A 16,054-nucleotide genomic window follows, 5' to 3' on the forward strand; every position below is an offset into this window, starting at 1 on the left:
CACAGTTGTGTTTGGTTGTCACCCAAGGATTTGTTCGCAACTAGAGTCAAACGTTTTGTTGATTTTTTGTTGGGACCTGATTTGGTCGTGGACAGAAGCGTTCGTGACCTGAGATTCCACTATACTTTATTTGGCATATTCATATTTCTAACAGGCTTTTCCAATCGTTAGTAACAGCCTGTAATTTCAGTTCATGTAACTTCCAAACAGTAGAAACAGGTTAAGAAACTGGGTATCATTTAATGAGCTGTTTTTGCCATTACATTCATTCATCCATTTTTCAATACAGGATTTCCAAATCACCTTATCAAAATCACTACAGCATACAAGTAGTCTATGATTTATGATCACAGTTGAGCCCAAAATTTCTGCTGTTAAATGAGAGTTGTTAAGCCCCAATTTACGACCTTCCTTGCCAGTTAAGTTAACCCGGTTGTTGGCAACCCGCGGTTCCAGAGCTGCATGCAGCTCTTTCGTCCCTCTGCTGTGGCTCCCTGTTGGGTGATCCCACTGGCTGGCCCTGCCCCTGCTCCTCCCCTCCCAATCACTCCTCACCTGGCCTGAGAAGGTAAGGGTGATGGTAGGAGATGGAGAAACAGCTGGGGCTGATTTTCCAGCACATCTCTTGCTGGTGCTTCTTCTGGCCCTTTTTGGTCCTGGTCTTGCCTCGGTCGCTTGGGGAGACACGCAATCTGCTCTCTGCCCCGAGACACTGGGCCGACCTGGTGGTGACCAATGCCAGCCTCGCTAACACAAGGGCTGGTGGAGTGGGAATGGGATCCAGGAGGAGGGTATGACAGAAAGGGGGATGGGCCCGCAGTGCCCAGCTGTGGCTTTAAGCTCAGGGCAGAGGGAAAAGGGAGCTGACCCTGCTGAACCTCACATGCCAATCCCGCGTTCAGGCTTGGAGAAAGCCGGAGCGCCTTCACCAAAGGCACTCACCTGTCAGCTGGTCAACCCGCCCGCCTTGTGCACTTTTGCTGCACTTTGGCTGAAGTTGCCAAGAAGAAAGAAAAGAAGTAGCGAACAGCCCCAAGGAGAGCTTGACGGGTGGGCCCAGCCTAAGCTTTCCAAGAGAGAGAGAGAGAGAGAGACAGACAGACAGACAGACAGACAGACACAGACACAGACACAGGGGGGAAGAGAGGCACAGAGAGAGAGGGGGAGAGAGGGAGGGGATAGAGACATAGAGAGATACACATAGAGAATGGCGGGAGATAGGTTGAGAGGGACAGACACACTCAGAGAAAGATACAGAGCGAGAGGGGGAGATAAGATAGGAAGAAAGAAAGAGATACAGAGAGGGGAGAGAGACACACAGAGAGATATAGGAGGGGAAAGTGGGAGAGACAGATAGAGGGGGGAGAGATAGGGAGAGGGGGGAGACAGAGAGAGAGGTACAGGTGGGGAGAGAGACAGACAGACAGATACAGAGCGGGAGGGAGGGAGGGAGGTTTCAAAAGGGTTTTGAGGTTCTCTGCCCTAATGACTGGCTGGATAGGAGTGGCTAAGGGGTCATGTGACTGAGTGGGAGTGAGTGATGAGTTGGCCACACCCACTCAGGTTTTGTGGCTCCCAGTGCTTTTTCTGTAGGAAATGGGTCCAAATGGCTCTTTAAGTGTTTAAAGTTGCAGACCTGAGTTAACCCCTGCAGCTGTTAAATTAGTAACACAATTGTTAAGTGAATATGGCTTCCCCATTCACTTTGGTTGTCAGAAGGTCGCAAAAGGGGATCAGATTACTCTGGGACACTGCAACTGTCATAAATACATCCAGTTGCCAAATGGTTGAATTTTGATCACATGACCATGGGGATGCTGCAATGATTGTAAATGTAAAAAATGATAATAAGTCACTCCTTTCAGTGATGTTGTAAATTGTAACGATCAGTAAATGAACTGGTTTAAGTTGAAGACTACTTGTATATGAAATATCAGTTAACTATATCAGATATTTGAGGTGCTATGAACAAGGTACTTCAAAACTAACTTGAATCATTTTTAAATAATTTTAATTTTGTGCTTAAAATAATGTCTGGCACCCAGTAAACTGAAAAGAAAAGAATAATTTATCTCTAAAAGCTATTTCATTTTTGAAGTAGCAATAATTGGGCTTATATAGTGCACTGTGAAGTAGTATATAAGTCTAAGTGCTGTTGCTATTGTTTAGTAAATATGGAGTTCATATAGAAATCAGTGGTCTGTTTAAAAATTCTAATCTTCAGAAAAGATCACATTGTGAATTCTGTTCATAAGTCAAAGCTCTTTTAGTATTAGACTGATGTAATTTTTCTCATATGCTCAGTCATTATTCTCCATAATAAAGAATGGAGTGCCATAACTTCTTATCCTGCCCTGTTACCAAAGAGGTTCGAGTTCAAATACTAAAGAAAATATCTAATTGGAAAAGCTACTGTACATAAGTGTAACAGCCACCCTTATTAAAGATCAGACAACTCATGACCCCTTGGATCATCCTTTCAGAGGCATTTCCTTACCAGATTCATCAATGCCTTCAGCAATTACAGAGCTCCTATTGTACTGCCTTCACTGAAAAAGTCAGGATATATTCAGAGATGTACCTGCCTTGAAAATAGCCCAAGTTGAATTGTATTGCACAAACATTACCATAGCAATTGTCATAAACAATTTTCTGTTTATGTTTAGCCCATGCTGAATTATATAAGTGAGTCAAATATTAGCACAGGAAATGTTTTATGACATTTTTATTATGTTATAAACTGCTTTATGACAATGCTTATGTCACATTTTATAAATTTTGCCGAATTTGCTTTCTATGGGAGTTATGTATCCTGGATTTTGAACTCATTGGGTAAGTTAGCCCATTTGAGGTACCTTAGTTCAAAAAGCATTTGCCCTATGGTACACAGTTTCACTCAATTAAGGAATCAATGTTAGTAGAATATAAATAGATTGTCAAGACATATATTATAATTGGTATTAGAGGATAGAAAGAAGCTAGGAAGCAGAGCTCTGATCTGTCTGCAAGATTATATGTAGGTACAATGATGGTTCCTTACGACCATAAATCAATATCTTCTCATTGCATTTTGTATTACCTAACATTTTCAAAGGCAGCTACGGTATATAGAATCCATATTATAGTAATGAAGGCTAGACATTTAAGGATTTTGAAGACATATAGTTGCTTCTTTCTTTTTTATCATTCACAAGCATTATAGAGACGTTTCAATAAATAAACATGGATAAGAAAAACATCCACAGTGGCTGATATAACTCAAGCCTCTATACACTACTTGATTTTACAAATAGACACATATGCAATTAGAATTGCTAAGAATTTGCACATCACCAATAAACATTAACCAGACTAAACACGCCAGTGATTCAGATATTTAAAGAAATGTTTCCTGCTATTGTGACTTCCTTTTTAAACTAATAATTAGAAGATAATTAAAGTTACAAAATTGCTGTTAAAATATGATCAAAATATGGCCAGGAAGGGTAAAGTTTCCAGTCTTCATCATGTGTGTATCTTGTATGTGTATATACATATAACAAGATACTTCATATAAATAAGCAAAATCATTGAAAAAAAATGAGCAAAAATTGTCAAAAGCAGAAACATAATTATCTACCATTTTGAGATAGGAAACCAACAAAAACTTTAAGTGACATAAAGCTACAAATGTGATTTTAAAAGCAAATAAATTCAACTCAATTCCCCACATTTGGAAAACAAAAAGAATCTTACCTCATACATGACCTCTATTTATCACGAATTAGTGAACCCTCTACAAAAACATTGTGTCTTCTCAGCTATCAAAGAGTACACATTTCTATTCTATATTTCTAGTTGTTTGACACTCAAATACAAAGAATTATTCCCCATTCATGCAATATAGTCACTTTTATTCTGGAATTTAAGGAATTTACAACTGGTTTAACACAACATAGTACTTCATGTTTTTCCCAAATGAGTAATAAGAGTAGAATAGCCTTGTTTATTCAAATGACCTTTATTCTAACTCTCTCATTTGTGGCTGAACAATCCCGCCCACATCCACATTCCCAAAATTACATCAGAACATCCTGACAGAAATTCTAAATTCCTGGAGGATATCAATTATACATTATACAATTATACCCAAGAACAGAGGAAGTCACTCATCTGATAAAATGACTGTGTGGATTATAAATGAGGTATCACAGTTGATCCTTATTTTTATAAACTTCATGAGCAGCATTCAATAAAGTCATATAAACATGCCTTTCTATGAGTTCCTCTTTCTACCACAAATTTCTTAAAAAATTATACTTGACAAACTTCAGTTACTTTGAGTTTAGCTCAGATAAAAAACAGGGTAAGAACTGTTGTAATATCCCCTGCTGATGTAACCTTTTCAGTTTAGCACTTGTCGTAATCTCTCTGAAAATCAAACTTGATTTAAATATACTGAGTTCCATATAAGTGGATTGACACCCAAAAAGCCCCCCATACATACACTGAAGAAACAAACGCTTCCATTCATTCTATAACCCCAATACACCACACTCCCCGGGCGAAGAAACAACCTGCGCCTCCAGTAATCCAGAATAGATGCCCCCACATGTTTAAAGACCCCCATTAGAGGATTAAAGTGACGAGATAAACAATAAACATGTCTGTTAAAAAGGTGAACAGTTTATCCCTAAGTGCTTTAAAACCTCAGATAAGATTTGTCAATACTGTAGAATACTGCATTATTTGTTCAAAATATTATAAAGTATAGATTCTAGTAAGCATGTTTCAAAGTATAGTACAGTTGTGGTTTCTGTTCTGGGAAAAAAACAATGTAATGATTAATTTTTGGTAGGACTTGTCATTGGAAATAAAGCAGTGATAAGAATGTTAATAAGGACTGGGGAGATTAAGATTTAAATTTGCATAACAAATCTGAAAATCAGTTGCTGTCTTTCAATCCAATTTACAATGCAGAGTTTTTGTGAGGATAATATGGGGACACGTTTACTAGCTTGTGCTCCTGGAAAAAATAGATAGATAGATAGATAGATAGATAGATAGATAGATAACATAGCTGCAATCTTTAATTCCTAAACTGGTTATTCAGAAGAAAGCTGGTTATTCAGCATTATTTCAGTCACATTCTGAGATCATTTCCTTGGAAATAAATGATACCCTTCCAAAAATGAAATATTTCTCAGAATCATACCTTAGCTATACTTTCTAGTGCAGGGGTGTCAAACTCAATTTCATTGAGGGCCTCATCAGGGTTGTGTTTGATCTGGGGGGACCTGGCCAACTTGACATCACTCGTGTCACATGTAAAAGCCAAGTGCTAAGGCAGGACTTCCCTCAGACCCTCCCTCACTCTCATTATAACCTTCCTTCCTTCCTTTTTCCCCTTTCCTCTTCCTTCTTCCTTCCTCTTTCCTTTTTTTCCTTCCTTGCTCACTTCCCATCTTTCATTCTTTTTCTTTCCTCTTTCCCTTTCTCCTTTCCTGTTCTTTCTTACATGCTCAAATGCAAAAGGGGAAACATTTCTCCTTTTGTTTTGTTTTTAGTTTGTTTTGCTAGCCCTCTGCCAGTGAAAAGGGGGGGGCATGCACAGTCCCAAGCTCCGTTTTCACTGGCAGAGAGCTGCAGGAGGCTGTCATGGCCGAAAACGGGGCCCTCCCGAGCTCCATTTTTACTGGCAGAGGCACCATTGACTTGGTCCTTTGCTGTTTCCGCAGTGGCCCTGTGGGCCAGATCTAAGCACTCAGCGGGCCGAATCCAGCCCACGGGCCTTGAGTTTGACACCCCTGTTCTAATGTTGTATATTTCTTAGAGAACATACTGAATTCTTAATTATGAACCAATAACCACGAACAATCTACACCATCACAGATGAACATGTTACTTTATCATCTCCAATAAAATTTAAATAAATGAAAAAGAAAAAAGGCATTACAGTAAAGGGAACGTCGAATCCTTACGGGCTCTGCAAGTAGAGTCGAGGAGCGCCCATTTTCCAGCCAAGTTAAAAACTAGGTAACGGGACATTTTTAAAATGTCTTGATTTACTTGAAGGTTGTTAAGAAAACGCAAGAAGAGAGGACCAATTACGCTCTGAAGAATCCCCAACCACATTTTGTGCTATCATCCTTTAAAGGAGGTACCGTAGCAATTATGCCGGATCAGGTTACCGACGCTGAGGAGAAGCGACCACGGAGGAGAAGAAAGTGACCTCGTGCGCAGAAGATTGCATTGTGAGACGGATGAGAGATGGCGCGCCTTTAGTAAAGGCAGCGAAGGACAGCAGTCGTACCTGAAGCGTTATCTCGCTCAAGAGTACGTGGACAGAACCTTCGCGTGTCCAGAATCCCCCGCCAGCAAACCTACCCTCACCGCCCCCTCCCCCGCATGAAAAGATCCCGCAGCTCTGAGTCGGTTTCTTTACTACCTGACATAGAAACTGATTGGCTGAGTCAGTCCCGTCCTCGGGAATGACGCAGACAACCTCCGTTTGATAGGCAGGTACGCTCGGACGCAGCCATGTTGGGAGCGGAAGTGAAGTGAGTAATAACCTCAGCCGCGGGACAAGTCAGGCGCTGGGGTTAGATTTACCGAGTGGCGAAAGCTTCCAGTTGAACGTCTGCTCCTACGCCGGCGTGGGTACCCTTGCCTCATCCGGAAAGGCAGGAACCGCGTCTCCGGCAGTCTCCTCCCCTTGCCAGGGAGGAAAATAACGAAGAGGGATCCTATGTCTCAGTGGTGTTCCTGAGGGGCGGCAGGAGACAACGGCGGGAGCGTGAAGTTAAAGAAGATGCCGTTGGCACAGTTGGTAGACCCCTGGCAGAAAATGGCTGTGGAGAGTACGGCCGAGAGCGGCAGCACCGTCGAGGTAAGCGCGTGGGGCATTCCCGGATTTGCGGGCTCGGCTGGGCAACCGCGTGAAATCCCGCCTGCACGACCAGGAGGAACGGCGGGAGAACCAGGAGGAAAAACTCGGTCACCTCCTCAGCAAAGGAGCGGCACTGCCCCGTTGCCGCCTCTTCGTCTGTCTTTCATTGAGAAGACCGTAGAGAGTCAGACGCGCTCCATTTCCTCTTTTTATTCCTTTTAGAGGCGCTGGGCGGAAGCCGGGAAGTAAAACGCTTCCTGCTTGCCTTGCCTCTTTGACTCGGGCAGCCTTAATCCTGTGCCCTCGAAGTACGTTCGGCTGCAAATCTTATTACTCCCAACTAGGGCGGTGGAGGATAATGGAAGCTATTTATCCAGCAAAGCTGTTTGACCTCAAGATTGTCTCATATCACTACCTCAAATCGATTTTTCAGTCTCCTTGTGACGGTCTTTGTCTACCTTTACCTCCTCCATTTCACTGACTAAATTAGTTGTTGAATTCTTACCTGTTCGCTTATAGTCCCCCTTCCTATAACCCTAGAGTACTGTACACATACAGCAGACTTTTGGTATAAAACTTTATAATACACATCTTTACTTTTCTTCCCTGCAGCAAATTAACACGCTTTTGAAAGTGTTTACTCTTATCCTTTTACATTAATTTCCTTTGCAAACAAAGGGAGGATTTTCCAAATAACTTTTTGTATGTTTGCAGAATGCTGTTCCTTCTAAATAATGGAATATTGGCAGGGAGGGGACCAAAAAACTTTACACTTTTGTATTACAAAGTAGGATTTGAATTGTATGCCTTTTGTTTCCATTTCCCTTCACACAGACATTCACATGTTCATTTAACAAGATACTTTTTGATTATTTGATATTTTCCTGTTTTTCACAACAGTGCCTTCTCTTTCATGATTAAGGGGCCTTTTGAAATAGGTATTTGTATTGTGTCTCTTTTGTAGAGACAGTGCTTAAAGCATCTCTGTGGTTTATGGAGAGAAATATTACACCCACCTTTAACAGTACAGAAAGGTACCTTTTCCTGTGAACTTTTCAGTGGTTGTTATATATGAATTTGCTAATGCAGAACAATCTATTTCGTTTCTTCTCTTGAAGGTAATAATAGTGGGGTGGAGCTGCCAGATTGTCAGCCCTGGTAATACACAGTTGAAGGATTCCTGCTGCTTTTGTTCCCTGGTTACTGGTGTCTGGTTACTTCACATTATTCTTCCCTCCATTTCCTCTCATTTTGCTGAAATGCTTAACTTCCTCCTAGTCTTTACAAGGAAGAAGTTTGCATCGAGGACTAGGTTTTTTTTTATTATTCTTTTTTTAAAAGGAAAGTCAGCATATCCTGCTTCAGCTGTAAGGAAGATACCGGCAGAAGAACTGATGATCTGTTTTCACATTTTTCTCACAGTTCATATGTTTCAAGAAGCAGTTTGCCAGTTATTCAAAATAGTTTATCCAAAATAGCTTGGCTAAATTTAGATTATCTGGCTTAATAAATCAAATAATAAACCTGAAGAGAAGTTTTAGATTACATGCTTACAGGGTTCACTTTCTTATTTTGGGGGATAATGGTAATTATTGAGAGCATCTAACCAGGTTTTAATTTGTTTCCCAATTAGTTTTGCTTAAACCTTGGGAAATATTAATATAATTATTTATATGGATAGTCCTCGTTTATTGACTGCTTTGGACAATGCCTGTTCAGTTACAGCAGTAATGTAAAAGTAACTTTGTGACCAATGCCTACATTTTTGTCCTCCTCAGCAACTCTTTTTCAATCATGTGTTTCTTATTACAGTCTGTTAGTACATGTTGCCTTGTGCCTAACCTATTTTTTCACACATACACCCAGAGTAGAGAGATTCCCTAAGCAAGTTGTCTGTTTCTCCACAATGGTAGTGTGTTCCTGAAAAGTGCTAACCATAAGTTAACAAGTTCACCTCAGTGACCTTAATTAGTTGATTAGAATCTTTTATGTGTCTGTGCTCCTGTCTGATACTAATAAGACACTAATGAATTTAACATTAAAGGTTTTTGTTTCCCTCCTTAATGGCTAGCTGGTATACTTCCTTTTGAAGTGTACATCCAAAGTGTACACCCCATTGTGTGCCTGCTTACTCTCGTAATCCCTTCCTCTGCAATGAATGTAAATAGAAGCATCAATTATCTTCTTGCTAATTACCCCAGTAAGCATTCCAAAGGGTGAGGAGGTTAGGGTAAATGACCATAAGAGTTGCCCTTTTACCCGGCTTTCTCATGAATTAAGTTCTGGAAACCTTTCCCTTTGTTTAGGCTCACCCAACCATTTGGGATAGTATCTTTCTGACAAAGCAAAGGAAAGCTGAAGTAAAATTGAAAACACTTGTCATCATGTGATTTTCATTTAGTGACTGCTTAACAACCAAGTCACTAGAATCAATTACAGTTCCTAAATGAGGACTATCTGCACTTTAGTTGCTCTAATAAAGTTCCTTCAATAACTCTTCTTTAAATTATGATTTTTGTAGAATGGTCAACAAATTATGGATGAGCCTATGGGAGAAGAAGAACTAAATCCACAAACGGTAAGTAGAATATAGAATATATCAGTAGATTTATACCTTATTTGGATTGTTTAGTAACACTTGTGCAGAATTTTAGTAAAATTCATTTGATCAATTCTTAATAAGACTAATACACTGATATACTAGGCCTGATGGTAAAGCTTTCTATAATTGTTCCACATTTTTATAGCAAGTGTGACAATAATAATAGGGCACGGATTGAAAGTCTTGTCAATATGATAAAGCACAAAATAATACTCTTCTACTGTTTACTGTTAAAAGGTTTAATCCAAATGTATTTTAATATATATTCTGCTTTAACGGACTTAATAGTAGATGAAATTAACATGTGTCAGACTTCAACTTATTCGAAATAGTACTAGGATTAAAATAACTAAAATATCACCGAGTTTGTATCTTATGATTTATGATGATTGCACTTCATGAATATGATCATGATTTATCACTTTTTACTTGTATGAGAGCTTATGCACCAGAGACAAATTCCTTGTGTGTCCAATCACACTTGGCCAATATGATATTCTATTCTATTCTAAAATCATTGATATATTGGATGCATCAGGGAATATTTAGTAAGGATTGACTATGGTCATCTTGCTCTTGGAGATGCAATTAAGAAATTTCAACTTTAACTCATATAACCTAGAGTTATCTTCTATTATCATGTTTTGGGCTGAAATCAAGAGTATTGATAGTATAATCTAGAGAAGTGGGAGTGTAGTGGGTCTTATTATAAGACCCACTACACTCCCACTTCTCTAGTGTACAACATATCAATATAAATTTATCAATTCCTTGTTGAGTTGTACCCCATTTTTGGTTAGTATAATGTCTTTTCCTCAGCAAGTCATTTCTAGTCAGCTTACAAATTATATCAGCCATTCTCTGAACATGAAAACTTTGTGTGCCGTTTCATTTGTATTTAATTGTAATAGAAGTTGATAGAATTAAAGCCAACTAAAATAGTAACTATTTTTATAAGTATAAGAACAGGTATGATGTCTCTCTTTGTGTTTGTTTCAAAAATATATGTGCAGTCTCTTATATGAAAGAGGTAATCAAGACTAGCTTGACTTCATAGTTAAAAGGTGTTTTGCTTGGCACTTCACCGATAAAAACAATCTTCTGTTCTTAAATATGGATAAAATTGTAAGGGAAAGCAAGTTAGTATGAAAATTGTAAATTCAGTTTGATTTCTTCATTATGGTAAATAGGATTGAAGTACTTGTGTTTCCCCGAAAATAAGACTGGGTCTTATACTTTTGGGGGGACCAAAAGATCCATTAGGTCTTATTTTCAAGGGATGTCTTATTTTGTGGTCAGCTGACCCCCTCCCTCCTACCATCCGCTTGCCTGTGGCTGCAACAGCTTACAGGGTTTCCCAAGGCAGACACACTTTTCTCCTGGACAGAGAAATGACAGACTGGAATCTGCTAATTGCTCCGTTTCAAAGCATTCCATTTGCAAGCAGACAAGCTTTGTCTCCCTCTGGGTGAAAAGCATTTGGGCGCCTATGGGCACCCCATTGGCAACCAAACACCTTTCACCCAGATAGAGAAAAGACAGAATTTGCAAGCAGACCAAGCTACGTCTCCCTCTGGGCAAAAGGTGCACAGCGGAGGCCGAGGCACAGGGAAGCCAGGCAATCCCAACGCACTGTCCACTCTGTCCCACCGTTTCTTGGCTTTCCTGCGGCTGCATCGGGACATGTGCCCATGCAGAGCATCAGGATTGCTTGCCTTCTTCCTCCCCATGCCTTTGCATCCTGCTGCTGGTGCCTCCCATGAGCTGGGCAACTGCATAGCACATCCGGATCACCTATCTCTCCCTGCCTCTGCCTCCGTGCCCAGACTTCTCAGTGCTGTGCCAAAGGGCTGCCAGGCTGCGGCTGCTGCCGGACACTCCACCCATGTGCACTTGCCAACTCTAGTGCTGGCCATGCCCCCAGGCTTATTTTTTGGGGTAGGGCTTGTATTGGGCCTACCCCAAAAAATCAGACTAGGACTTATTTGGGGGGTGGTTCTTATTTTGGGGAAAACATGGTATCTGAAGTGCACTTACCTATTACAAGTAATCCTTGACTTGCGACCACAACTGAGCCCAAAATTTATGTTGCTAAGTGAGATATTTGTTAAGTGAGTTTTGCCCCATTTTATGACTTTTCTTGTCACAGTTGTTTAGCGAATCATTGCAGTTGCAGTTGGTAACATGATTGTTAAGTGAATCTGGCTTTCCCATTGACTTTGGTTGTCAAAAGTTTACAAGCTGATTACATGACTCCAGGACATTGCAACTGTCATAAATATGAGTCAGTTGCTAAGCAGCCGAATTTTGGTCATGTGCTCATAATGCTCATAAGTCACTTTTTTCAATGCCTTTGTAACTCACTAAACGAACTGTTGTAAGTTGAGATATCTGTATATGTTCTTTATATCTGTAATAAGGTTTTATTTGCTTTTGAGCAACAGCGGATTTATATTAAATATAAACTCATATTTGGAAAATTTATGAACAATCTAATTTAACTTCAGCAATGTATTTGATCACTCAGTAAATATACAATTAAAAATTCTAGTATAAAATAATAGATAACTAAAATCTGTGATAAAATCCAGTTTGTCAGTTATACATGGTCTAACTATACTAAAATTACAATCCATAAACTGTATGGCCCGTTCTCAATTTAATACTAAAAGGGAAAGAAATAAGCAGTGCAAATGGTTTGAAGGCAAACAGACTTAGGGAAAGTTCTGCTATTTCTGGCTCCAGATGCCATTAGATATGCTGTTACTCCTGTCAGCTATCTTAGCCAGTTGGAGTCAGCAAACCACTGGGAAGCATTTTTGCTCACATGGTGCCATGCACTTCCATCAGCTGTCCTGTATGGCAAGTATAAAAAGATACCATTGACTGAAAGACTCTGTTCCTGTGGCTCAGGAGAGGTGGAGGCCATTGGTCACATACTCCTTTGATGTGTCAACCCTGAAGCTGGCCTGGCTGAAGCCATCTTGGAGGTTCAGTGCTGCCACACTGGAGCTGAGGGATGGGGAGGGGGAATTAAAGATACCTGGGTATGTGTAGTCAAAATAAAATACTTTCTCTTGGGAACCAAGGATGTTTCCACACCTGGTCGGAGGAAGGAGGAGTGATGTCATTGACCCATCAAACAGCGCCTTGATTGGACCATGTGACTGATTGGGGTTGAGGGAAAAACTTTTACTTTTAATTAGGTGAAAACCTGCGGGACTTTTCAGAGTGGGATTTCACCAGATAAGTGAATATGGTATTTCCAATAAAGCTATTCTTTGAGGAATAGAATTACCTTGGAGTGTTGCTTGGAATGGATTTATTACTTGGAACCCTGACAAGATGTTCCTTTTACAGAGAGATTTGGAAAAAACATATTCTTCCAATAATTGCTAGGTATCCTGGCTGTTCCAACACTGCTTATCTCCGGTGGCTGCTTAAGGGTGAACAGTCCATGTACAGCTTAAGTGGCTAGATTCTGCACAGCAGCACTGGGGATTCATCAGAAACACATGTCTAATGCAGCATAGCTATTTTAGACAACAAATGTGGCAATCCCTTTGCACTGCTTATTCCTTTCCCTCTTAGTATTAAACTGACAATGGGCCACACAGTTTGTGGATTGTAATTTTAGTATAGTTAGACCAGAGGTGGTATTCAGCAGGTTCTGACCAGTTCTGGAGAGCCAGTAGTGGAAATTTTAAGTAGTCCGGAGAACGGCAAATACCACCTCTGACTGAAGATTTTACAGTATCATTCCCCTGCTATGCCCACCAAGCCATGCCCACAGAACCGGTAGTAAATATTTTTGAATCCCATCACTGAGTTAGACCATGTATAATTGGCAGCCTGGGTTTATAATAGATTTTAGTTATCTATTATTTTATACAAAAAAATTTAATTGTACATTTACTGAGTGTTTTTATTTGTTCTGGTCTCTGATCTATGACTGTAATAAACTGAAATTGAATTGAATGTATTTGATCAAATATTCCACTATATTTTGTTTAACAATGTAGTTAACTCTTATCTGAATTATGTGACTATTATATGGACTCACAATTGGTTTGAGAACTAAACTCAAAATATATCTCATCAAAATGAGAGCTATCAGTGATATATTACATAATTTTATCCAAGTGGTCTTCAATATTTTTATTAATGGCTTGGTAGGGAAATGCTTAACAAATTTGCCAATGACACAAAGTTGGTCAGGATAACAAATACTCAAGAAATCAGAAACATTTGAAATTATAAGGTTGAAGTAGAGTGGGGAAAATAGAATGTAATACATACAAATGCAGCCTTCTTCACTGATGGAAATAAAACTGTTACTTAGATATAGGATGGACTAAATGCCTGAAAAAAATCTTGGTCTTCTAGTAGTTGATTATGAATTTTATTGTGATTTAGTTGCTAAAAACAGAAATACAATTTGAAATTGCATCTATTCCAAATTGTGTGATGTAATAATATTGTTACATTCTGTACTAGTTAGATCTCGTTTATCCCATCCTGGGCACATTTTATTTTAGAAAAAAAGAAAGTTTCAAAGAATTGTATCAGTTATAGTGAACAGCAATCAGGACATTCAGCTTTGCAAGAAAAGATTGAAGAAACTAGGAGTGGTTATAATAGTAATAATCATGTAGTTAATCATATATGCAGAGCAGTTATGCTGAGCTATTTGATGAATAATATATAATCTGTAAATATTGTACAAGAGGTTTTTTTTTAAAATTGATCATAAAAATCATTGGACTCTTAACTGTATCCAACTATCAAGTTTGCCATAAAAATTAAAACATTGCCTCTAAGATCTGAGAATTTTACATTTCCCTGGTTAAAGGGAATTTGGATTTAATATGACTTCTTTATTCAATTTTTCAATGCAACAAACTGAGAAAGCGCATTTGAAAGTCAAAAATTAGGTCATTAACTTAGGTCTGCAGGAAGGGCTACATTCCAGCCCAGAATTGAATTGTTCTGCAAATAAATTCCTCTTGGTGGTTCCTTTCACATTAGCATTCTATACACAGAGCAGAGTAGAGTTTCACACCAGCTAGAAACGTCATATTGCCATCAGCATTATTAGAGAGAAAATGCAATCAATCTACTTTGTAGGAAACTTGGTATACCTATTCACTAGAGAAAGTCTAATCAATTGATCATATTCTTAATTGCCTTTTTATGTTCATTAAGTTGTAAGGATGAAGGCTTTGTGATTCTTCCTTTAATGGACAACCTAGTGATGACATCTGGGTTTGTTGCAAAATTTTGTGCAACTGCTACTACTGTATGGTTTAGGTTTGGGTTAATTGTATTGTGTATTGCTGTTTATGAAAGGTGTACTATAATGAATTTTAAGTATTTTATATAATATGTTATGTGATCATTGAGCATAAATGAATTTTTATTTCCTTATGTGCTTAGCATCTCAGAGTGGAGAACACAAAATAATTTTAAGTTATATGAATGTAGATTCTATTTAAAAGCTTAGAATCAATTAGAACCCCTTCAATAGTGAAAACAATTGTTGGAGAGGCTATTAATTTGGATTCCTGCAGAGAATTGAATGCAAAAACTTAAATAACTATGTCTATCTCCAGTGCTGTTTGGAAAAAATGTACAGTAATTTCATATATGTACAAATAAAAAACTATTTTTTTTATTTTTTTAAATTTTATTAAATTTTCACCTTTAAAAAACAAATTCTATATACATTGTTTGCAGTTGTTTATGACATCAGTTATACTATTCTCCTATACATACATATACATACACTATTTACAATTACACTTTAAAGCTTCTGCTTTTTGCATTATATTTTCTTTCTATTGTGTCACCAGACATACCATTTTTCCCAGGCCATATCGTATTCTTTTTCTTCCCTCTCCTGCAATTCCATTGTGAATTGGTTCATTTCTGCGCAATCCATTATTGTTTTTATAATCATGTCGTCTGTGGGTGTATTATCTAATTTCCAATTTTGAGCATATAGTATCCTAGCCACTGTTAAAATGTGTATTATTAAATATTCATTCTCTTCTGTATATTTTCCTTTGGTTATCCCTAGTAAAAAAAATTCAGGTTTGGGTACTATCTTTAGACTTGTTATTTCCTGTAACCAGATCTGTATCTTATTCCAGAATTCTTTCACTTTTGGGCAGGTCCACCACATGTGAAAGAATGTACCGGGTTTCTTTTTACATTTCCAACACTCTGGTTTTAAGCTTGGATAAATTTTAGCCAAACTCGCCGGTGCTAAATGCGAACGATAAAACAGTTTATACAAATTTTCCTTTTTTGAGGCTGCCAATGTTAATTTATAATTTTTGGTCCATAATCTTTCCCAATCTTCTAATTGTATGCTGTATCCAAAATTTTTCATCCAGGTTATCATGGTTAGTTTTACTACCTCCTCTTCTCTATCGAATTTTAAAAGATAATTATACATTTTGGTTATAATTTTTTCCTCTGATCCTAATAATATTTTGTCTAATTGTTGTGGCATTTTATCTATACTGAATTCTTCTACATCTTTTTTGTATTTTGTTTGCAATTGTAGGTAGGTCCACCAA

General features: G+C 38.5%; 1 protein-coding gene across 2 annotated transcripts in view; it reads left to right on the forward strand.

The window, feature by feature from the left end:
* Positions 1-6,487: 6,487 nt before the first annotated feature.
* Positions 6,488-16,054, forward strand: part of RPS6KA3 (ribosomal protein S6 kinase A3) — a 76,296-nt gene continuing 66,729 nt past the window's right edge. Inside the window, exons 1-2 of one of the 2 annotated variants that reach the window (XM_026674915.2) lie at positions 6,488-6,868; positions 9,390-9,446. In XM_026674915.2, the coding sequence (XP_026530700.1) occupies positions 6,791-6,868; positions 9,390-9,446 (135 nt within the window). In that variant the 5' untranslated portion in view covers positions 6,488-6,790. The remainder of the gene's footprint in view (positions 6,869-9,389; positions 9,447-16,054) is intronic. The other variant, XM_026674914.2, reaches the window with a different exon arrangement.

The sequence above is a fragment of the Notechis scutatus genome, chromosome 5 (genome assembly GCF_049901735.1).
Source record: "Notechis scutatus isolate UNSWTSFEM ecotype Mainland chromosome 5, rNotScu1.2, whole genome shotgun sequence".
Lineage (NCBI taxonomy): Eukaryota > Metazoa > Chordata > Lepidosauria > Squamata > Elapidae > Notechis > Notechis scutatus.